Source organism: Brachycentrus maculatus, unplaced genomic scaffold, assembly GCF_059751285.1.
Source record: "Brachycentrus maculatus isolate JH-2025_06_01 unplaced genomic scaffold, ASM5975128v1 h1tg000491l, whole genome shotgun sequence".
Classification (NCBI taxonomy): Eukaryota; Metazoa; Arthropoda; class Insecta; order Trichoptera; family Brachycentridae; genus Brachycentrus; species Brachycentrus maculatus.
The window spans coordinates 178,164-204,706 of NW_028281238.1; the positions used below are offsets into that span (position 1 = coordinate 178,164).

At 34.1% G+C, this 26,543-nt stretch overlaps 1 protein-coding gene across 1 annotated transcript in view; it reads left to right on the plus strand.

Moving 5' to 3' along the window:
- Positions 1–20,186, plus strand: part of Stim (stromal interaction molecule) — a 103,870-nt gene extending 83,684 nt beyond the window's left edge. Inside the window, exons 12-16 of the mRNA XM_088272280.1 lie at positions 10,493–10,601; positions 11,516–11,725; positions 13,232–13,383; positions 17,492–17,597; positions 18,737–20,186. Of these exons, the coding sequence (XP_088128406.1) occupies positions 10,493–10,601; positions 11,516–11,725; positions 13,232–13,383; positions 17,492–17,597; positions 18,737–18,986 (827 nt within the window). The 3' untranslated portion in view covers positions 18,987–20,186. The remainder of the gene's footprint in view (positions 1–10,492; positions 10,602–11,515; positions 11,726–13,231; positions 13,384–17,491; positions 17,598–18,736) is intronic.
- Positions 20,187–26,543: the final 6,357 nt, after the last annotated feature.

Here is a 26,543-nt window from a genome sequence, read left to right on the forward strand (position 1 = left end):
TGATATATCATCCAAATGGTGAATAATTCAATGAGAGAATAAATATAAAAAAATTGTTAAACTATCTTTATTTTTAAATAAAATTCTGAAAATTTTATCAACATAAAATATCGCTCACTCCTTTCAACAACATCATATATCAAAAAACTTGATTTTTCAAAAGATCGTTTTTAATATTTAAGAGTATAATAAAATGTAAAATGTAATGTTTGCAACTATATTTCTATGCAAATTTAAATGTAATTCATATAGCGTGTCAAAAATACATAAATTTTTTTTATTTAGTATTTTCAATGCTGCATATTATTTTTAAATATCGAGATTTGGGGACACTTGCATTGCTGCATACTCCGTGTTTGATTAGTAATATTTTTATATTACTAATCAAACTAGCAGTACGCATGTAATGTTTTACTCTGGACTTCCCATTTCCCATGTTCCAAGCGATATTGTATCTAAATAAATGTATCTAATTTTATTTAGAAAAGTCAAAGGCAACAAAAATTATTCACTTAGCCCCATTCCGCATACCTCTCTGTACAGTTGTAAGTACAGGGTGGCACAAAATTAACTACCCTATTGGAAATTGTTACAATTTTTGCAAATGGCGTCATACGTCAATCGTATTTAACTTTTTTGATCTAGACAACTGCAGTATACACATAGATTGATAAAACGGGCACAAATATATATCAATACTGGCGGCAACCACTTGACGGATATCATCTTTTTCACTTTTTAAAAAAAATTGTCGAGGTCCAAATAAAGATTTCCATCGCACAAAATCATTTTATTTATTTAGTAAAAAAGTTATTCAAAAACAAAATTGGATGATTAATTTTGCTCCACCTGAATCTGTTTTTATACTACAGCTGTCTATCTAGTTCATAATTGTCAAATATTATTGACGTACAATACCATTTGTAAAAATTAAAACATATTCTGAGTGATTAATTTTGGGCCATCCTATACATGTGAGGGATGTAGGAAATTACAAATTACCTTTATGCATCGTTGAATAAATGCCTTTTTTTGCTGCATGTTATTTTAAAATTGTTTTTTTTTTTTAAATAAAAAAGTGTAAAAAAGAGAGTTCAGTGTACTATTTTTAAGTAATCCTATCATAGCCTTAAATTTCTAGCATTAAACTTAGTGAAACTTAGTGTACTTATTTCATAATGATAGCAAACAAGCAGGGGACCAATCGTAGTTTTATAAATGTATTTTATCAGCTGAAATTTTATATAGCTTACCCATTTTTCATTTTGAATTATTGAATTATTACTTTAAATTAATATTATTCTTTTTAACATAAAAAAAAACAGTGATACATTATGAGTTAGATTAAACTAGTGATTCCCAAAGTGGTCTATATCGATCCCCAGGGGTCTATGACAACTTGCAAGGGGTCTATGTTTTAATTTGAATTTAAAATATAAATGTACAAAACCTAACATGTGTGGTTCAAAGTGAGTAACACTACATATACCGGCTGTCAAAAATACATTTGAAGTTAATGAATTTGATAAAAATCAATATCAGGTAAGGCAAGGGGTCTACGAGATAAAAGAGTTTGGGAACCTCTGGATTAAACTATCAAAGCTAGGCTCATCTTTTATAGAGCAGTATCTTAACACACTAAGGACGGGAAAGGTATTTCTTCCCGTTTGATTGATTGATGCTTAAGGAAGGGAAGTGTGCTTCTACCTTCTGAGCCAGCCTAATTTCAAAGTCAAAATAGAAATAATTATTTGAATAGTGTTTATATGAACATCTCTTTGTTACGGTCTAAACTATATGTACACAATTATTAAATCCCGTCGCCAGCGGTCCGCAGGCTTATAAAAATACTTATCCGAAATGTGTTAACTCGTTAATTTTACTGTGACTTATTTTGCATATAATATGTCTCATCGAAAGCAAATGTGAAATCAATTTGAATATAAAAAAATTTAAACTACACTTATACATGAAAGTTGGGCAATGATGCTTGTGTTTAATTTTTATCAAGAAAATACATTTTTTATTTTATTTTCTTATACAAGCACTACTCATTGACGGCCCTAGTAGTTACTTTAAAATTATTAATGTTATATGACATTAATTTGTTTTCATTATTTATTTTTATTAAAATCTTTTAAGTTGAACCAAAATATATTTGATTTAAATTCGATATAATTTTAGTGAAACAAATAAATAATAAATACATCATATACGTTCATCATAAAACTGTATTTAAAAATTTTATGTTAACTTTTTTTTCATAGCACTTAATTTATTTACACATTCTTTAAATTTATTATTTACTTTATTCACGCAAAAAGTCAGAATGTATTTTGTTTACCAAAAAATGTATAGGAAAATGAGTTTTAAAATAACCAATATTCGTACTTTGAAAAAGCATTTTCCCCCATTTATTTATTTTAGAAAATACTTTTATTAAATTATTTGTTATTAACAAAAATTTATACTTAAATAGTTAATTTGTAGTTGTATGTAGTACTTAAAGTGCCAATGAAACCTTAAATTTTACTACATCACCTGAAAAATATTTCCTACTTTTTAAAAATATATAATATAACCAGGACATAAAAGAAACGTTATCAAATGAGAGCTGGTTGAAAGTCCCGTCTTCCCGTTTCTGCGATTCTGGAAGTATTCTGTACATCTTAATAAGTTTTTCGGTTATTAGGATGACTTAATTACTGATAATTCAATTAAATCTTTCGATCAATTCCATAATTACTTAAAAGCTGTTAAATGAATACATTGTCTTGCATGGTAATATGGCATGTATTTATTTTTTAATCATATGAATTTTATACATATTTGGAGAAATAAAATAACTTTGTTTTTTGATCTACTCACTTTTATTATAATAATAATAATAATAAATTTGGATAATTTATATAGCGCCATTTTCGTAAAATACTTTATTTAATTAATTATTATAAACCAACTAGTTTCGGCAACAACCTGTTGCGCTCTTCGGGGTTTGTTTTATAACTTATATAAATTAAACCCTGAAGAGGGCAACAGGTTGTTGCCGAAACTAGTTGGTTTATAATAATAAAAGTGAGTGGATCAAAAAACAAGGTTATTTTATTTCTCCAAATAATATATATAATATTACAATGATCCACAAGTTAGTGCTTTAAATATAAAAAAAAGGATTTTATGCATTTATTAAAATGATATCTTTACATAGAAGAAGAAGAATATAGAAATCTGGGCATTTACAGGGCATGTGACTTGTCAAAGGCCGGTTCAAATAATCTCTTTATATGTGTAACATTCACCAATCTACCCGTGAACGTAAACCACACTCCTTAAATTTTGGAAGTTATATTAATGCTTCAATTGCAAACATCTGGCGCATGCTACTTTTTCGACACCATCTGTGATTAAATTTAATAAGTTTATTTTTAACCTTTATGAATTTAGAATATCTTTTTCATCCATGTCGAGATATCATAAAAAAAATTATACTAAAAACTCTTGGAGCTAAACCAAGAATTTGTGAACGAAAATTCGGGCACACTCAAAATATTGTGAATTATATACATTATGGGTACTTGGTACTACTGTTTTTCGATATTATTGATATTGTATTTAGATCATAAATTTGTTTTATAATGTTGGATATTACAAAATCTCTGTTGTATACTGACAAGATGATTAAATATCTGTGGACTGCTAAGAAAGGGTTTTGTCGTAAAGCTTTCTGGGGACTGGTTGCATTTTCTGTTCGTTTTATCGTTTAGAACATCTCAAGAGATCACACGTAGTGTACACTAACAACTCTCTTCTACAAACTACCCTCTGTATTCTGTCTTCTGTAATATACTAGTAACTTTAATATACCTGTCGTGAGTTCTTAACAAAATGTGGTCAGATGGAGTCATTGTAATCTGACAATTTAAAGATTTTGGACTTGTTAGATTTTAGGGACTCCACTCTATTTTAGTTTAACACATTTAAGTACATTAATCTCCATTGTAATAATTCATTCAAACCCTTATCCGCACCCCAATGGTGCATAGGGCACTGCATCATACAAACGCAGTGTTATTTTGATCGTTAACACATGAAGAAAAGGTGATCAACCCTCCGCTTCGGGTACCAGTCCAGGGTAATATGGAATAAATATTAGAGTGAAAAAATCACTTATTATTAATAATTAATATTTATTTGACCCCCCTGGGAATCGAATCCGGGACCTCCAGAACGGTAGCCGAGCGTGCTGACCCTTACACTATGGAGGGGGAGTTTTGTAACAATAGAAAATTTTAACACATTTACTGCGCTATCAATTGTTTTAATATGAACTTAGATCGTATTCAAAGCGGACTTAATTATTTAGTGACATATTTTTAGGCTACCCAGTTATTCGATGTTTTTCCTGTGTATAGTATAACTTACAGTGATGCCTCAGATAAGGAATGTTGTGCACAACAAACTTTCTGTTGGTTCTTTATATTAGGTCCGAATGGAAACCAAGAGATTCTTTACCGGATCTGGGAATGTGGCAGGAGCTTTCAGAGAGGTCCTAATGAACACCGTTTTACACAATGTAATTTATCGCATTTCATCTTGCTGCTCTAACATCCCAAGGCCACACGAAACCAATACGCTTGTATGAAATCGTTCGAACATACATCAACGCACGGCACGTTCTTCTTAAACACGAATAACTTGGGAATAAGAGGATTTGATCCTGCAAACCTTGGTAGACTCTCTTTAAAAAATAAAAGACCGAAGTATCTTTTTTATGTTACTGTACCATATTTTATGATACATAACAACATGTATTGTTATAGAAAAATTTATTTCACATATCTAACTCGCTCCATTAAGTACGTTACGCGAGACATCAGCGAAGAGAATCCTTATTGAGAATCCTACCGACAATGTAAATATCCATATATATATTTGGAAAATATCAACCACATCATCAATTTGTGTCAATAACGAAATATTGAGAGAAATGAAATAAATGCAAAATTAGGGAGTAATATTACATTCAATATTATCGTTTTCTCAAAACATTGAACAAATGAATCAAGTAGATTGTCAATTTTAGCCGATTATCGCATAATACTGTCCACATATCGTCAGCTTTCCCAAGCCGTTTGTCACATTTTTCCCACTTAACTACTTCCTATAGATTAATGTACTTACATCGTATTGATGAATGCACTAAACACACATAACTTCTTTTCTTAGATTGCTTGAAACACTCGTAGCAGTTTCGAGTCAATTAGTCAATTAGTTTTCACTACATTTCTTAATTTGCCCTACTCGGTAATCTCTAATCTGCTGATGTTGCACCATATGAAATGGTATGCGGTCACGGGTTCCTGGGAAGTTTTATCACAATCCGGGATGTGTTTTTATTTGTTCCCTAGTCATCCCTCTCCCGATTGCTCCCTTCACCTGCCGTTATCAATTTCCTCAAACAATGAAATTGACACGCTAACAAACACACTTTTAAAATATATCAAACTTGGTGCTAAGCTGAACGAAATATAAAAGGTTTAGCAATATACCCACTTCAGAAATCAGTTTATTTTAATTTTTATTGCATATTTAAAGAAATAAGGTAGAAATGGTATCAAAAGGAACACAAAGAAGAAGTTCATACATTTATTTGTTACATTTTTTTTAAAACAGCAAAACTTAAAGTTTTCTCGTTAATTCAAAGAGACAGCTCAGGTGGTTAATAAAAAGACCTCTAAGAGTCTTTTCGGGTTATTCCTTTTAATAAAAATTACGCTGTGAAAAAAAAAACATGAAATATAAAAAGAATAATTTTGAAATAAATCATGTTTACTGAAGTAATTTATTTAAAGTACATATTAATCATTAAAAGTGTGTTACATAATAATGGTGTATACAAAATAAACTATGACAGTGGAAGTTCTTACATTATGTCTTTACGTAAATTCAAAATAAGAATCGGGGAACATGACAATGTTTAAGATATAACATTTTTCAGAGTAATAACAATGTGGAAATCCTAAAAATTGTTAGTGCTAAAAGTTTTAAACTTAAAAATTTTAAAACATTAGAAATTCATAAAGAGGTATACAATAATAAACACATAATTAACAATATGACAGTGACTAAAAGCCTCTCCCCTATTGTCAATGTTCCCACTGATAAAAACAACAAGCAGCTCCTACCCTCTCAACGTACCATCTGCGAGACTCTTAAATATACAAACGGTGTTTGATACTGTTTCAACATGTCGCTCACTCCTTTCAAGAACGTCATAAATAAAAAATGGTCAATTTTCAGTTGTGCATGTTTTCGGAATGCCCAGAAAATGTACTATATCCCAGCAAAAGCGACATATTTTTTAGTTAATATTTACCCGCTTCAGGGCAGAAAGTGTTGTTTTTGTATTTTGAAGAAAAAGTATTGCTTAATAATTTTTTCAAAATATACTTAGTATTTTTCAAATGGAGAAAAAACCTTTAGGTTTTACCTAAAAAGATCTGTTGCACAATAAAAAGTTCAATAAGTGGCTTGATAATTATTTTTAATACATTGTATTATATTATTAAACTTTAAAAACGTTCTTCTGAAAAATCAAGTATTTTGATTTATGACGTTCTTGAAAAGAGTGAGCGATGTGTTCACAATAGATTGCAATAGAGTGACAATATATTTTAATGAAAAAAAAGTATTTACCAATTAAAAGTCAAATATAAAATGAATAGGTAGCAAGCACCACAAAGTGGCTGCCGAATTAATTGAGAAATTAGATTTATATTTATCAAAAGTGAATTAATTTTAAATTTTATTCCACATGTTGTGTAAGTGAATTCATAAAAGTGTCTCTTTTTTACAAATAAATCCTGTTTGACCCTCGATATTTTTTTTTCTATATATTTGAGATTAATATAGTTTTCCATTTAAAAGTGAAATAATTACTGTAAAACCTGTGACCATGTAAGTACCATTGCATTAAACTTGTAACTGGCCTTATGTGCAATACATGCCGTACTAACCACATGCTTTTTCTAATTGAATGTGACTGTATAAACTTTTTTGCACCGTGTTTCAAAGATAAGTGTTTATATTTATTATACTGGGTAACGGTGATAGTAAAATTTCTGTTGTATAAACATTTCTTGGCTATAGTTATCCTAAATGAAAATACTAGTAGAATTAATATTTATAGTACTAACTTTGCAATTTTCCATTTTATAACTTGCAAATAACTTTATTATAAAATCACCATGTAACTTAATGGACTGTAATGATGACGAGTTTTGATACAAATTACTTCTTTTTAAAGACTTAGAGTAACTAAACACATCATGTTTTGAATATTGAAAACATTAACTTTGTGGATCATATTGATATATTATTTTGAGAAATAAAAACTTTTTTTTTTGATCCACTTTTTTTTTATTAACCAACTAGTTTCGGTAACAACCTGTTGCCCTCTTCAGGGTTTAATTTATGACTAATTAATTAATTATTAATTTAGTCATAAATTAAACCTTGAAAAGTCTTTTTATTTCTCAAAATAATATACAAACACTATCAACTTAAAATTGTACAATTCAGGCATTTAGTAGTGCTTGGGAAGGAATCCCGAGTGGCTTTTTTTATTGATTGCTTTGTCTGTAAATTGCTTTGAATTTGTCTTTGTCAATCAAACAAAAAATAGCTTCTTGAGACTTTTTCTAAGTTCTACAAAGTTTTGGAATCTCAAGTGGCTATTTTTTGTTTTGATTCTTTTACCTGTAACTGTAGATCCATACAAAAAATAGCCACTTGTGATTCCTTCCCAAGTTCTAGAATCTCAAGTGGCTATTTTTCGTTTTGATTCTTTTACCTGTAACTGTAGATCCATACAAAAAATAGCCACTTGTGATTCCTTCCCAAGTTCTGGAATCTCAAGTTGCTATTTTTTGTATCGATTCCCTTGCCTGTAACTGTCAATAAGTACAAAAAATAGCCCCTCGATATTCTTACCCTGGCTCTGCCATTTATTGTGTTTAGTATTTACTTAGTCTTGAGAAGGAAGCTATTTGCTTCGCAACTAGTAGACATTATAATTTAGTTATAAAGATAAAAAGTGATTTTACAACAAAGTTATTTTTTAAATTGGAAAATACTTGTAGCTCTATAAGAAAAGTTGTATGTAGTTTGATGCTATGTTCTCTAAATCTTACACATTTTTCTGGTTTTAAAAGACATACTTTCTTAGCATTAAAAAGAAATATACCTACTTGGTCTTCAAACCTGAATCTACACCTTAATTTTGCATATCGATTGTGATATTCCTTATTATTTTTTGACATCTCATCAAATATGAAGAAGAATATGGAAGTCTGGGCATTTACGGGGCTTACGACCGTCATAGGCTGGTTTAAGTGATCACTTTACACACGTGTAACATTCACCAATTCTACCCATTATTGACAACCACACTACTCAAATTCTTGGAAGTTCTATAAATATGAACCAATTTAGAAACCTTGTTCATGAATCACTAGAACTTCACTAGAGACATCTATTGGTGAGATTTAAAGAAGCTTTTTATAAAGCAGAAACCCCGTAAATGCCCAGACTTCCATATTCTTCTTCATCTTTGATGAGATGTCAAAAAATAATATGAAAATAACTCCTGTAATTGGAGATAATCCAGATTTTGTGAACAAGTATTTGGACACACTCAAAATGTTGTGATATTCCTTGTTTTTATACCATACATCATTAACTTTTTGCCAATATCACAGATCTCCATCTCACCATCTGTCATCCTGGTTGATGTTGAACTGAGCATCGTAATACAAAACAACATTGAGATATAATAACCCTGAAACTCACTATCAGTAATTCAATGGGTGTGAAAATCTAGGGTCTTAAGTTCCGCATAAGCTTGTTGCTTGGAGTTACGAGCATTAATAATAATTATGGTGAAATTAGTGATGCCATACATCACTAATTTCTATTTTTTACACTATGAAAAAATAAAACACCAGTAAAAGATCACTTTTTTGAGTTTATTAATGTAAACACGACTAGTTTTGAGAACTACGCTCTCGAAACTAGCCATGATTACATTAATAAATTTTTAAAAGTAGTATTGTAATAGTTTGTTGTTTTTAAAAATTATATATATTTAGTTCACCATGTTATTCTATAAAGCTAATGCCAAATCAATAAATAATACAAGTATGGGCACGTTTTAAATGGCTTTAAATCTGTCGATAGTCTTAGTATATAAAACTATGATGATTTGATGAAATTTCATCTAATTTTGGTTATGCAATTCATGTGATAAAACCATTCTTAGCAAACTCTCAAAATAGTCTTAAATCCTTTAAAATATTTTATTTAAATTTGCTGTAAATAATTGATTTATATTTTTATTATCCAACAATTTTCCTAAATAATAAATGGTTGATGAAGATATATACGTGTGGATAAATATAAAATATATAAAATATATTGAAATAAAATTGTTGTACACATATTTTGAAATTAAGCGTAAATAATTTTTATTTCAGATGTATGTTTCTCAAAATACCATTATTGAAGTTAAAATACTTTAAAAATGGAGGTTTAAGATAAACAAATATTATTTTGAACTGAGAATATATGAATTAAGGCACATGTTGTGAAATCAAACACTGATAAACTGTTTCTACATACATGTATTTTAGGACATTTTCAAGAATTTGAAAATGCTCTAATAATTAAAAACAAATTTTCTATTGAAAGAAATAAAATAATTAATAAACAGTGTTTGATTTTGTTATCAGTAGCTTACTATGAAGCCAAATTATAAACTAAACACCAAATCAATATAAAATTAAGGTTACGCAAACTTGGTAATGTATCAGCATAGCGTCAACTTGTATGGAATTCCTTACAGCAACGCTCATACATTAGGGCCCCACCTTTTAACAATCTAGTTTATGGCGCGTAGTATAAAGTCAACTCATAGTGACCTCTTATTTTCATGACTAAGATAGTAATTTGGCATTAAGGTGTGCATTCTATATAGGCAGAAAAGCAGTGCCTACCCTAGATTACTCGCGTTCTATGGAACACGACCAGTGCCTACTATGCCTTACCCTTACCCAACCGTACTGCCTATCCTGATTAAAAACTCTGTGCACGCCACTGTCTGGCATGATATTACCTTGAAATAATTGTGTTTGTTGACAGCGAGTTATACAAGACACAAGTCAACAAGCTGACGCCCGACTGTAACCATACCTTGCAGGTTGAAATGCCGCGCTGTCGCTGATATGTTACCAAAAGGGTTAAAAACTTTGAAACGTCACAGATATAACGCCGAGTTGTTTACGCCATTTTATCTATTAATGTGTGTTTAATTCCCGAATCCCGGTGGAGTGGTTAAACCTCTGCTTTCTAATTGCGGCCGATGGATCGGATTCCTCATTTGATATACCAAGATGTCTGTATTGATCAGACCCGCTTTTGTGTTTTTTAAACGCAGGATTTGATTCGTTGGGCTGGAAGGAAGACTCGTCCGGCACAAGTGAAGAACTGGACCCCCCGCCAGAAGGAAGGCACTATCCCATGGATCTGAGATTAGCTGAGGCCAGGTAACAATAAAGAATATAAAGAATATGCATAATATCCTTCAATATTATTTCAATGTTTTTTTTGGATACTTTTATGATAAAACAACGACACAACCAGATCAATCTGAACCTAAAATCTGGTTGTGTCAAAAGTCTACGTAAGTGGAGGACATTGATGACAAATGCATGGATGTGAAGGAAGTTAGTGTATATTAGCACAATGTTTGCAGGAAACGCTTAAAAGCGTCTTTTACATACTGTTAGTAGAGAGCGGGAGACGCTTAAAAGTGTTATATTTGCTTACTTTTGGTAGAGCGCTAGAGATGCCAAAAAACATGGTATGTATGTATGTACAGATCGGAATTGGGTTTCTAGTAACTTGTGATTAGTATACTGAGAGTATAATTAGGATCGGGGTTGATGAAAAAACTGCCCGACAACAATGTGTTCACAACATTATTTGTTTTGTTTTTATAATTTAACAACTGATTAAATTAAAAGTCATGCCTCTAGCGAGATAGCGAGTGTTTTTGCTTAGAATTTTCACTCATAAATTACATGAAATTATAGTAACTTGAAACACAAATAATAAATCAACTCACGAGTAGGCATAGGCTATAAAACTTTGAAAAAAAGTTGAAGCCTGAGTAGGGCATGACCCTACTCAGGCTTCAACTTTTTTTCATGATAAGTAGTGTTGCATAAGCCGTAGCTTGATTTCAGAGTCACCGGAAATGAGTTAGGTAATTAAAAAATTGAAAATCAATCGTGCTCACAATAATGCATTGTTTGCAGGAAATGCTTAAAGCGTCTTTTACATACTGTTAGAAGAGAGTGGGAGACGCTTGTAAGCATTCTATTTACTCGTTGGGTAATGAAAAAAAAAAACTGATTAAATTGCAATATTATGCAATCATTTCACACTGTTTTTGCAGAGCCCAGTTAGAAGAGAAGCGCATGGCGGAAGAGCGCAAAGAGCTGCGCAGCCAGTACAACGACAGGATAACCCAGTACCGGAACCATCTTCGGGAGGCCCGGTCGCAACCCTCGCAGCTGGACATGGAGGAGGACGGAATCACCGCCACCAAGACCAGCTCCAACGGCAAGCCGAGGGACCCCATACAGTTCACGCTAGGCGGAGACAAGTAAGTGGAATTTTCAACTAACCAGACTTTTTACTCAGTCATGAGTAGGTACCTAAACAAACGAGCAAACCCACCAGGTTGCCCGCACTGGTAAACCTGCCAGGTTGTTAGCCCTGCGTACTGAACGCAGGAGAGTACATCAAAATTACTTGTTACTCACTCATGAGTAGGTACTCAAACGAAAAAGCAAACCCATCAGGTTGCCCGCACTGGTAAACCTGTCATGTTGTCAGCCCTGCGTACTGAACGCAGGAGAAAAACATCAAAATGACTTGTTACTCAGTCATGAGTAGGTACTCGAACGAAAAATCAAACCCATCAGGTTGCCCGCACTGCTAAACCTGGCATGTTGTTAGCCCTGCGTACTGAACGCAGGAGAAGTACATCATAATGACTTGTTACTCGGTCATGAGTAGGTACTCAAACGAAAAAGCACACCCATCAGGTTGCCCGCACTGATAAACCTGCCAGGTTGTTAGCCCTGCATACTGAACGCAGGAGAGTTCATCAAAATGACTTGTTACTCAGTCATGAGTAGGAACTCAAACGAAAAAGCAAACCCATCAGGTTGCCCGCACTGGTAAACCTGGCATGTTGTTAGCCCTGCGTACTGAATGCAGAAGAAGTACATCAAAATGACTTGTTACTCAGTCACGAGTAGGTACTCAAACGAAAAGGCAAACCCATCAGGTTGCCCGCACTGGTGAACCTGGCAGGTTGTTATCCCTGCGTACTGAACACAGGAGAGTAGGTACTTAGGTTTGTTTAGACAAACAAGCAAACTTTCCAGGTTGCCCGCACTGGTTAACCTGCCAGGTTGTTAGCCCTGCGTACTGAACACAGGAGAGTACATCAAAACGACTTGTTACTCAGTCATGAGTAGGTACTCTAACAAACCCACCAGGTTGCCCGCACTGGCAAACCTGTCAGGTTGTTAGCCCTGCGTACTGAATGCAGGAGAGTCCACAAAAACCCGCGTACACATGCAGTCTTTTCTCCCCGCACGATTGCTGCTCGAGATACTTGACGCCAGTCCAGACTTGGTCTCGGGTTCGATTCCCTGAGAGGGTTCAAATAAATATCAGTGATTTTTTCACTCTAATATTTATTCAATATTATCCTGAACTGGTAACTGAAGAGGAGGGCTGATCACCTTTCCTTCATGTTTCAATGATCAAGATAACACTGCGATTATATGATGCAGTGCCCTATGCACCATCGGGTGCGGATGAGGATTAAAAAAAAAGGAAATAGAAAACACTTCTTTTTTATCACTTGAGTTTTTTACTCAATTAGTAAAAAACAGGTTTTTTCATTTGAAATTATTGTCAACTAGATTGATTGATGATTTTTATTATTCTTAAAAAATGGTTTTAAAGTCCTTACGGCCTAAAGCGTTTTCCGCAAAAAAAACGTATTAATGGAGTCAAAAAGTTCATCTTTTTCTCCCACATTGCGATAGAAATAAATTTGGATATCCACAACAAGATTGCGTTTATATTGCAGTGTGAACTGGACGGGGGAGGAGCTCCCGAGTCCGGCGCTCCGCGCGCAGTCCCGCTCCCAGCCGCAGCTCGGGCGGGGGCCCGCACCCTCCATCAGGGCGACGCCCGTGAGGGCCCCCCAGCCGCCCCCCAGGAGAAACTTGCCGCAAACGGGTAACTTTATTTTTATAAGTCGGGCGGTTTTTTCTTTGACCCCGACCCAATCAGTGCACTAATTAGGGTCGTATACTAATCTCATGTAACTGCAAACCCAATTCCGATCTGTACAATGTTTTTGGTGTCTCTGGCGCCCTACCAAAAGTAACCAAAACGAACGCTTATAAACATCTCCCGCTTTCTACCAACAGTAGAAAAGACGCTTTTAAGGGTTTCCTGCAAACATTGTGTTAACACTTATCTTATATATCGGTAGTGTAAAGGCAAAGGTAAGTATGGACCCCCCCCCCACACCCCCGCCCCTACCCCGCTGTTGACCGTCATAAATTAAATTAAATAAACAAAAAAGTGAAAATAAACAGTGAACGTTTTAGGTTAGACCATAAACTTAAACAATATATTATAAACAGTGTGTTAAGGGATAAGTGGATGATTTGAGTTTTGTTTTTAGTGTTACTTTTGATATAATTTTAAGCTTATATTAGTACATGTTCTTTGTATATTAGTGTATCTATAATTGAATAATTAATGAATTTATAAGTTTAAGTATGTGCAAATAGGATAATAAAAGCTGTGCGAGAGAATGCCGTTACGTAGCAGTGAGGCTCACCACCCACTATGCAGCGTCTCTCGCGGGGGTGCAAAGAGGAGGATGGAATGCCGCATAGGCGCTTGGAATATCCGAGGAGGAATGGATAAGAAGATGAATGAGTTGTGCGAAAGTATGAAGAGCAAAGCTCTAGACATTGTGTGTGTAAGCGAATGCATGAAAAGGGGAAGTGGTACGTTGGAGCATAATGACACGCTTGTTCTGTGGTCTGGAGTACAGGACACAGAGCGGGCGAGTCAGGGCGTCGCGGCGCTACTATCCCCGAGAATGGTAGAGTGTATGAAAGAATACAAATGTATAAGTGCCAGGCTCATGTGGATCTCCTTCAAGATTGGAGTCACGAGTATCCTTATCGTAATAGGGTATGCTCCTGTGAACTCATCTTCTGAGGATGTGAAACGAGAGTTCTGGGAGAGTGTAAGAGAAGTGCTGACAAATAGAAGATCGAATGAAAGAGTGATTCTAGCAGGTGATTTTAACGGATGGGTAGGCACTCGGAGGGATGGCTTCGAATCAGCCTTAGGTATGTTTGGTGATAACAGAACGAATGGTAATGGGAATAGTCTGCTCGAGTTGTGTCTGGAATGGAACCTCTTTATTTCGAATACTTTTTTCGATCATAAGGGGATCCATCAGTATACGTGGGAGAGAGGGAATGAAAGGACCATAATCGATTATGTTGTTGTTGACTCGAGATTGAGGAGAAATACAATCGATACGAGAGTATTTAGAGGGGCTGAAATGGAGTCGGACCATTTCCTCGTCGTATCGAGAGTAATTCTGTTCCGTGGATGGCGGTCCAGGAACAAAACTGTTCCGGTTTCATCTAGAGTCAAAGTTGAAAAACTACAAGTCGAGAATGTAAGTAAGTCGTATGAAAGGGAAGTGAATGAAAGATTGAATGTAAGGAATATGGATATGAATGTAGACGATACCTGGGAGCACATCAAATCGTGTATGTATGAGTCAGCAAAGAGTGTATGTGGAGTTGCGATCCAAGGTAGAAAAAAAGGAGATGCATGGTGGGATGAGGGCATGAAAGGACTTGTCTCTGAGAAGAAGAATGCTTGGCTAAATATGTTAGCAGTTAACGATGTTAAGAGTGAACTTTTTAAAATAATGAAAGATCGGTATAAAGAATGTAAGAGTAAAGTGAAAATGGGAGTAAAAGAACGGAAAGATCGTCTAAAGAGAGAAGAAGGTATGAAAATGTCAACCCACTTTCAAGAAAACATTAAGCTTTTCTGGAAAGAGGTAAAGAACGCAAAAAATGAGACTGAAAATGGAGGTATGAAAGTTATCAAATCAAATGATGGTAAAATATTGACGAATGAAAGTGAAGTGAAAGAAAGATGGAAAGAATACTTTATGGAAATTTATGAAAGTAACGGCAATGTCTCCACCGAGACACCCATAGAGGCAAGGGTGAGTGAGGGTATGGTATGTGAGATAAGTATGTCAGAAATAACGAATGCCTTAAAATTAATGCGGAACGGTAAGGCTGTTGGGTATGATAATATTGCTATAGAGTTTGTAAAATGTGGTGGACTGACCACCCTCACATGGATTCACAGACTATTTAACCTGTGTCTTGAGGAAGGATACACACCTCTGGATTGGAGACGGGCAGTAATCATGCCTCTATTCAAGGGAAAGGGATCTCGCGCAGAGTGTGGGAATTATAGGGCGATAAGCCTGATAAGCTCTGTCGGTAAACTCTATAGTAAGATTATAATTGAAAAAGTTAGAATGGTGACGAAAGAACGGATTTTGGATGTGCAAGGTGCTTTTATGAGTGGAAGAGGTTGCACAGATCAAATTTTTGCACTACGAATGCTGACGGAAAAGTTTTTGGCTAAAAATCAGAAACTCTTCTGTGCTTTCGTGGATTTGCAGAAAGCGTATGATAAAGTTGATAGGATAAAATTATGGAGCGTGCTGGAAAAATATGGAGTAGACAATAAACTTATACAAGCAGTGGCTTCCCTCTACGAGGGCAGCACAGCTAGTATAAGAGTGAATGGGGACATTACATCATGGTTTGCAATATCCAAAGGCGTAAAGCAGGGATGTGTAATGTCACCATGGTTGTTTAATCTCTATATGGACCATTGTATGAAAGAGATTGAAAGTATGGGAGTCGGAGCGAAAATGATGAATATAACTGTTAGTTGCTTGCTGTATGCGGATGACGCCGTACTGCTAGCGAGCAGCGCGGAGGACTTGCAACTAATAGTGTCAAGAATGTACGATGTATGTATGGAAAATGATCTGGCAATGAATGAAGGTAAGTCAAAGGTCATGGTGTTTGAAAGAGAGAAAGATTTGACAGAATGCAAGATTATCGTGCACAATGAATCCCTAGAACAGGTGCAAGAATTTTTATATCTAGGAAGCATGTTCACAAGGGATGGAAAAGTGGATAAGGATATTGAGAGAAGAGTGAATGCAGGGAATAGAATAAATGGTGCTTTTAACAGAGTGATTGGGAATAAGAATATGTCCATGGAAGCCAAGCTAGCGGTTCACAACGGCGTGCTAGTACCGACACTAATGTATGGAAGCGAAACATGGAACTGGCAAAGGAAGGATGAAAGCAGAGTGAATGCTGTTGAAATGCGCTCCCTCAGACGAATGTGTGGAAAATCATTGTATGACAGAATTAAAAACGACGATATAAGAAAGGAATGTAAGGCTGAACGAGGAATAATTGAAAAGATTAGAAAGAGCTCTTTGCGGTGGTATGGACATGTGGAGCGAATGGATAGCGAGAGAATGACTAAGAAAATATATGTGGCGAATGTGAGAGGGAAAACAGAACGTGGACGACCGAAAAAGACTTGGCACGATCAGATCAATCAGAACCTAAAATCTGGAGGTGTCAAAAGTCTGCGTAATCGGAGGGCATGTATGACTAGATGTATGGATGTGAAGGAGGCTAGGAGTGTATGTCAGGACAGAAGAGTGTGGCGTTCCATCCTCTCTGCCTACCCCTGCGGGGAAACGGCGTGATGGTAGTAGTAGTAGTAGTAGTAGTAAAGGCAAAGGGGTATATCTGTCAAATTTTTCATTTTCTAAGTTTTTTCCACAAAATGTCTAAAATAGTGTATTCCATAATCTGGAAAAAAGATTTAGTTTTATTGAGATATGTTTATATAAAAATACATAAAACAAATGAGTTATTTAATTTCACCAGTTTGTTTTTGCTCTCCTGTAAAATTTGGTCTGAGATAGATACACCCCTTTGCCTTTACACTGCCGATATATATGTAATATGGTCCAATGTTTAACTAATAAGGTCCAATATTTGTCTTGTGAGATTCAATGTTTGTCTAATAAGGTCCAATGGACGTACGACTTACAATGTTTGGTTAATGAGGTCATTGAGTGTCTAATAAAGTCCAATGTTTGTCTTTCAATATTTGTCTAATAAGGTCCAATGTTTGTCTTTTAAGTTCCAATGTTTGTCTAATGTGGTCCAATTTTGTTTCTCAGGTCCCATCATCCGCTCTCAGAGTTCTGAGGCGGGTCTGGACGATTGCGGCGAGGATATGCAGCAGAGAGCAATTAATAATTATAATAATAATACAATTAACAATAGGTAATATTAAACATTGTTATTTATTACGTTTTTCCATTGCTCTTTTTATGTAACTTCCCTAATTGCCCGATAACAAATTGTCGCTTGTAAATTATCTCTTTCCATGTTCCTATCCTTGTTTTTCATGGGTGAAACATTACTAAGTTTGTGAAGATAGAAAGAGCCCTCATCTGCACCCGCATTTTCGCTTTATCGGCCAACCCTTGGCTTGGCAGATGAATCGGTTTTATGATAAAACCAAGTGTGCTATATGCCGACAAATTACTGTCTAACAGGTCTGGGACCCTGGCAGCTAGTTTGATCATTTGATTTATTAGTTAGTAAAACAGGCTCTGACTGTTTTCGTATTTGCTCTTTCACCAGGTTAAATTAGGGTTAAAGGTATTTGTTGGCCTACATACTTGCTAGAATCTCGGTCCAGAAGAAGTATCCAATGCATAGTATATCATTTACTGCAGCTATATATGTATGTATAAAAAATTCCATATTATTCTTCGTTCATGTTTAGATGACAAAAAAAATTAAAAAATAATTCCTAAACATTTATATTTATACATATAAAACCCATATTTGTGAACAGTTATTAGGACATACTCAAAACGTCTTTTTTTTCGTTATTTTTAATTCTTTTGCATTTCACAATTTAATTTAACCGTTTTAATATCGACTTTTGTTCAGTTTCATTTTAGATATCAACCTGCGTAGAGGTGTCGCAGTGCACACGCGCAAATAATTTTCAATTTGTAGATAATAATAATAATAAAAGTTTTAAAAAGTATATCGCGGTGAAAATAATATTTGATGAAAATGTACACAATTTTGTGTACACTTAATTGAAAGCTTAGTTTTTCTCTAAAATTCTTCCACAATTTTGACATTATATGTGAAAAAAGACTCAGCAGTAAAACGGATAATTACAAGTACAATAAAATATTTAACATTAATACAAAAAGATCCCATAAAGGCATGGCCTGTGTGTGGGTACACATTATATTTTAGGTTATAATAAAGGGCACTGGCAAGAATACAATAGATATCAGAAATAAAATAAGATGAAAAGTGCTAATACATATAAACTACAAATATTTGTTTTTAACAGAAATTTACATGTTGCGATTACAAACTTACCCTTCTGCCAGGTTGGGTGGCCTGACTCGTCAGCAGACCATAGCCAGCGAGGACGGCAGCGAGAGGTCGAGCAGCTCCGAGCAGTCTCTCCCCGCCACCTCGGCTCCCGGCCTGCCCGACCCGGGGCTCCCTGCCAGCTCGGCTCCCGGCCTGCCTAACCAGCCCACCTCCCCGGACGTAGAGATCCGCCCGCGCCGCAGAAAGATACACTTCCCCTTCGCTAAGAAGGTCCCCAAGGTGACCGGGGTCAACCAGTCCTGATATACAATGTGTCAAAAAGTCAAGTAAAACTCTCTTCTCCGTCTTATTCCTCGTTACTGAGGGTTGTGACCCCTGTCGAAGCAATGACTCTTCTCCAGTTATCCCTTCACTGCGCTGCACGTAGCGCCCCAACCACTGAGGTGCCTGCTGCTGCCTTAACTTGATTGGTCCATCGTGTGGGGATCTTCCTCTCCTTCTCCTACCCTCCAGGCTACCGATCACAAACAGTTGTTCCAGGCTATCATAATTGTCATGTGTCCAAAGAACTGAAGATTCCGTCTTGTACAGACAATGGCCAGAGTCAAGCCTTCCGAGTGTAATTCCTGACGAATGGATGAGTAAAAGTAAAATACATTGTGTCAAATTTTTGGCCACTCGGGCTACGTGAAATATGTTGCGAATATAGCGCAATTCGTGCGGTGTTAGGAAATATCAAAAATCGATGGATAACAACCAAATTATATTAGCCCTCTGACTACCGAGACTTTTAGGGTTACTATGCTAGAAATACCGATTTATCATTTATCTGTTGTTGAAATATACAAGTAAAAAATAACTTATAATTTTGAACCATTATAAAATTTACTGTAGAAAAAAGTTGTGTGTTGTTAACCGCACTTTTGTATTCGCACTTTTTTGCAATATTTTACAGCTTTGTACATATATGTTTGCTTTGGAAAAACGTTGTTGATACTTTTTATCTAAAATTAATTTGATTGTTATCCATCCGTATTTTGTAACAATTTTCATTACCAGTTGCGGTAATCTATTGTTAAAATCTCTTCTTATTTGAATGTCAATTTTTTTACAATGCGGTATTTGAAATTTCCCCCCCTGAGTGATAAATACTTACAAATGTGTAGGAAATAATATATTTGATAGGTTTTATTTATATCCTCGTTATATGTGTTTGTGTGATGAATGAAAAGATTTAGCGAGTGATTGGTGTATTTCTCGTCTGTTAAATGTGTGGTGCGATTATACTTAATAAATTTAGAAATACAATAGATAAATTTATACAACTTTTGAAGATAAATTCAAAACGGAATATAAAAAGTGAATGAATTGAATTTTTTACAGCCGTGCTCAATCTCTTGACTGATAAATGCAATCTGGGATAATACAAGTCTGCTCTCTTGTTTTTAGCATAAGAATGATGTCTCAAAAATAAGGAATGTCACTAAAATAATGAAAATAAAATTGGTTACTTACAAATGTAATAAAGAAATTTAATCCATTCTCAAAAATGATATCGTGAACGCAATGCGAGAAGTGACCACGTCAATACTTGTGATTTTGACATGTGCTCTATGAAATTTTCAAACACTCAAGTATGTATTATGAATTAAATTTTCAGATACATTAAATTGTTGTAACATTTCTCTTCTTCTTATTGCGCCACTCCACGCTAAAGGTTGGCAATCATCACGGCAGTTTTTACTTTATCTGTAGCTGCTCTGAACAGCGACTTAGTGCTAAAGTGAAACCACCTTCTCGAGTTGTTAAACCAGGATTTACATATTCTTCCTATGCTGCGTTTAACTTTGGCTTTGCCTTGTAACATTACGAATAATAATACTACGTACATACATAGCATTCTTGATTAAAACTGAAAACCTTTTTTTTTTACTTCAAACACAATTCAGAAATAATGAAGTAATTTGTCATGTCAATTCATTTGAAATATTTATTGATTTAGTCAATTTTCGCATATGCTCACCATATCTCTTTAACGTCTTATTTCTTAACTGCCTTGAAAATAATAATTTACGTAATTTATTCAATGAATTAGCGCAATTTATTGTTTGTTGTTGAATGCATTGATTGTTGAGTACACGCTAGCCACATACTACCAACATCTCAGTGAGTGTGCAATGTGGCTACGTACCACCAAAATCTTATTGAGTGCACAATATGCGGTTATATTCTACCAACATCTCATTAAGTACAACAATATGTGGCTATGTGCAATCAACATCTCATTAAGTTCACAATATGCGGCTACGTACTACCAATATATCATTAAGTACACAATATGTGGCTACGTGCTACCATCATCTCATTAAGTACAACAATATGTGGCTATGTACAACCAACATCTCGTTGAGTGTGCAATATGCGGCCATGTACTAACAGCACCAAATGACTTATATTAGTATTAATTAAATCACAGAACTGACAATTATATAAGTAGAGAATCGTTTCGGGAGCAATATAACTGCAGCGGTCAATGGTTGTTGTATACATTTTCATCACGCATGCATGTTATCTTACAAATTAGGGCAATTTATTGAAAAATTTAATTAATTATTTCATAGATGAAAATTAATTTTGTAATTCTTCCAAAGAAATTAGACCGTATTTATTTTGCCCATGTGATCAGAGATGCCATTTAAACTGATGTGATGTATTCAGGAACATATATCAGATTTTATTCATAATTCACTATTCGCACGCATAATCCAGGTAGTGTGATTGATTTAATTTAATTTAAATGAACCCACGTTTGTAGTTGAGTAGTGCCAATAAATTAAGGATTGTAAATATATACAATACATATTACTGCACACTGTAATTAATAACTATCACGTCAAATTATATTTTTACAGTACTTAATACGAGATCTGATATTTAAGTATGTGTATATAATAATTTATGATAATATACATATGTGTATGTATAGGTTTTTATATTGTTTTTAGATAGGATGAATTCAAAATTTTAATGTGATATGATTCCTTTTTAAAGGTTTTAGAACATATCTGTACTTCGGAAAAAGCAAAGCCTTTATAAATTTAAAAATAGCAAATTGACGTGATTGAAGTGCCCGATGTCCCGACTTATATTTACAGTCGTGCCCAGACATCCCGACTGATATTTAGAGTCGCGCCCAACATCCCGACTGATGTTTACAGTCATGTCCCAACATCCCGACCGATATTACGGTAAATATAATTTTTACGGGAGTAAACAATTATTTAAAACAGAAACAAACATGACAGTTTTGTGGTTCTGAAAGATCCTGAAAACAGAGGTAAATTCTCCTCTCTTATTGGCAAGGATTTAGCAGCCTCGAGTCCTAAAAAATATTTTGAATACCAAATATAAATTCACACACAAATTTTATATGATTTTTTTGTTTATGAATATTTTTTCCATTTTATAAATTCCAGAAAACCTGAAAATTAAGAGGCAATGAACATCTTTTTTTTGGTTGATAAAGCGCAAAAATTGGATGTTTTGGTCAAAATATTATGACAGGGTTGAGGATTATGGCAACCCTCTATACATATTAGCATCACAATAGTCCTTTTTTTCTTTTAACGTCTGAGTCTTATACATCCTGTATTGTGTTTTGCTAAGATTGAATCAATGTCATCTTGTACACTCTTTAACACATAAGATTTATGCTGAAGATACTAGAATATGAATTATATTAATGAAATATTAACTCAATCGGAGCATGAATAAGAATCAAGACTAAGAGATTGAAATCAAAGGTAGGAATAGTATTTCCAACTATTTCTTAAGATGCCGGGAAACATTCAAAATGTCAGTTCCGATACATCGGAACTTCATTGGAAGTTTTGTTTTTTTTTGTCACCAAGGTCTGTTTAGCAATATCCGAAACTAATTTTTTGTCTGTAATTCTTCTTCTAACCCTCATTTGTACTCGATGGTGCATAGGGCATTGCCATCGGATATAAGTTATCTTGATTGTTAAATACTCAAAAGAAAGGTAATCAGCCCTGCACTTCAGGTACCAGTCCAGGGTAATATTAAATAAATATTAGAGTGAAAAATCACATATATTCATTTGACCCCCCCAGGAATCGAACCCGGGACCTCCAGCACTGTGGGCAAATGCGCTTACCACTACACTACAGAGGCTGAAAAATTATTTATTAAAGATAGCAAATTTTATTTGTATTCCAATTGTAAGACAAGCTTTGGAGAAAATGTTGTAGATAGTCATTTAAAATCGTATTCTAAAAAAAAATTACAGGTTTATCTTTATACGCATGTTCTAAATTTGTAATACATATGTAATTGTTTCATATTCAATAATATTGTGCTCTAAACAAACTGTGAATGGAAGAATATATATAGTTATATATATTTTTGTAGCATTAATTCAATCATGTGTAAAAATATTGAAAATATTTTTTACGTAATATAGTAATCCTTAATTATCTACAGATGTGATTTCAAATGATACATATATTTAAAAAAAAAAAATTTGGCGATGTAATGAAAAATGGCGATTCCAATCAAATTCTTCTTCTACCCCTTATCTGCACCCAGTGACGCGTAGGGCACTGCATCACTTTGGCGCAATGTTATCTTTGATCCTTCATTGCATGAAGCCAAAGCGATCAGCCTTATAAACAAAAAATCATATACTTCGGACCAAAAATAACATTATTTTCTTTAAAAAAAATTCACCCATACCTTGAGATTAAATATTTATCTTCTTTATATGAAAAAATATGGTAGTCTGAGCATCTAGAGGCTTACAACCTGGCATTTGGCTGGCTTAAGTGATAATTTTATACACTTGGTAGCATTCACCATTCTGCCTATTATTGAAATACCAAGTCGTAAGCCCTCGGATGCCCAGACTTCCATCTTCTTTCATATAAAAAAAAACCATACATGTTTCATCTCAAGTTAAGACACCTATTAAGACATCCATTTGCTAATAATATTTGCTCCTATAAGGCTCCTGTATTTGTAAGGACACTTATGGCTTTATGAAATACAAATTCGTGGATAACTAAGGATTACAGTATTGTTTTTTAAAAGGTGATTTTAGGTGTTGTGATTGTTAATCATTTATTTCCTTCCATAAAATAATGTATTTCCTAAAAACCTTATCGTCGCAATGAGTATTTTATAGTTAGCAAATAAAGGACTCCGCTTAATGTCAATAAATTACCCAGCAATAATTCCTCTCGTTTATTCCTTAGATTTTACTTTATTAAACGTAACACCAATATTTATACTAGGATATTTAACCTTTTCGCCTAGAGGAAATTCCCGAGGTCGAGTGTTAACTCAATTATAGATATCGGAACTAACGGAGGAGACATTTATCTCTCGCGGTGTTTTGTCTGTCACAATTGAATGCTTGTTACTGGCATATGTTACATTAAGGCATGGATAACGTTAGTCACTCTTATAGAAGAATGTACTACTACTGCTGCTGCTTACCCTCATTTGCATCCAATGGTGCATAAGGCATTGCAACAAATAACACAATTATTAGTTTGGTTTTTTATTACATGAAGGCAAGGCGGAACAGTCCTGCGCTTCCAGGGTAATAAAGATTAAAGTAAAAAAAAAAACACTGTTATTGTTATTAAATGTTTATTTTAAATTAACACACTTAGGACGGGAGTTTTTTACGCCTGCGACCACTGGCAACGGGAATTAATAATTATGTACATGTAGTTAAGAACAAAGAGTTGTGTTATTGGTACATAATATTCATATAAAAACATTAAATAATAATGTTATTCCTTCATTTCTGACTTGGAAAGGAGGCCGGCGCAAAAGGTAAAAATACCCTTCCCATCCTTAGCATCAATCGATCTAACGGACAACAATACCTTTCCCGTCCTTAGTGTTTTAACCAGCATAGTAGCCAAATGTGCTAACCGCTACACTATGGAGAGGGACAAATATCTTATATAAGTCACTAAAATAAATTTTTAATTCTACACTTAAAAAAAATGCTCAATTTAATGTGTTGTGTATATCTACAATACTAATTCACTGTTCACAGAATCTGTCGACCTGACCGGATGTATGGTTTTGCTTTGTTCGGTCTTGTCAAGTCTTTGCCCGACCCTACCTACCATCTCTTCCATCATTTTTTTATCATTCGTCTAAAAACCTCTTTCTTAGGAAATTTGAAAGATTTGCCTACCTCAATATACCTCAATCTCACCCTACATTCCTTTACAATTTATCCATTTGCAAAATTGTCATATATTTTCCACAAAGTCATCTACGTAACTGCATAATTGGTTATCAGCCTTTTCCCAATTTCATCCATAAAATATTAGGGAGTAGTACTATTTTGTTATTGACAACATAAATTACATAATTTACTTAGAAAAAATTCAAATGAATTGTACCTATTTTAAAATGTTGACAAATTGTGTTTTTAAAAAATAAATACATATTTATATTTATTTTGGGTTGCAACGTTATCCATGCATATTAATGTGATGCAAATGCTGAAGAACTGAATGTATTTTGTAATAATTGTGTTTTCTCGTGTATGTACCGTATATTTTGAGGGCTTCCCTATATGTATTATACCATCTCGATTTAAGTAGGATAAAATTTGTTATTACGAAGCACGGAAAACTTCATGTAACAAAATGCACACGTTGTTGAAAATTGTTAGGTGATATTGTTATGCAATTTTATTGAAAAAGACAAGTATGTAAGTCTCAATGATGTTTTACTAAGTATTACGGCATCTATCTATAGTAGGTCAGGCTGTGGAATTAATGTAAGTTTTTTTTTCACCTAGATTTTAAAAATCTACAGTGAAACCAATGTTTGTATGTATTACGTAAAAGCCAGAAGCGTGCCGCCATTTTAGATAAAATTTAACATGGCAATGTACAAAATTTGTGTAAAAAGATATTGCTTTTGGCGAAAGAATATGTACTTACTAGACTTAATACAGTAAGATTCGCATAATATATCATGACAAATGCCCATCATACTTTTTTTTTAACATTATTTGACAATAAATATACCCTTTTGATCCGATTGTTAAAAAATAACTTGTTTTTATTTATGTGCACACAACTTACCCCTTCTTCCTGTCCTTAAATTTCTTTTTGTTGGTGTCCACCCTACGCTCATAATTGACTAAAGGAGAAAATCTAATAACAAATATTATACTGAGAAAATTCAATACTTATTTTAACTACCTCGGGAATTGAGCCCAACAGGTAACCAAACGTGGTTACCACCACTATATCACAGAGGCAGACCATAAATACCAAAAATTAATTTCTATACCATAAACAATTGCGCGCTAGTGTCACAAAAGTAAGTGCAAATTTTATTTGAGGTTGATTACTCTGTGCTGTCAGTTAAAAATATGTAATATGTTAAATGTAAAGAAAGAGGAAGAAATACCTGCCGATGCCTCAACAGCTGTCTGTCATCCACACATATTTTTTATCTAGTAGGCCCCGCTTTTTCATGAGGCATATTGAAAAATAAATTTACATGTTTGGAAAGCGGCAACACCAATGTTGAAAATTTCAAATGTTCTTCCATATTATAAAACAGCTCAAGAACTTTGTTGATAATTTAGTACCTACTTTAAGATCTCAATATCCACTGCCAGAATTATAAAATTCCAAACCACTTAAGGAAAAAAAGACGAAATTAAACACAAGTTTCAGTCCTCCTTTTCCAAAGAATGCACATATTATGCAATCCATCATTACTTACCAGCAATGTTATCCCTTATGATGATGCTCCGTTGGATGCAGTCTTGGAGCTTTTAAAGCCTTTTTAAAT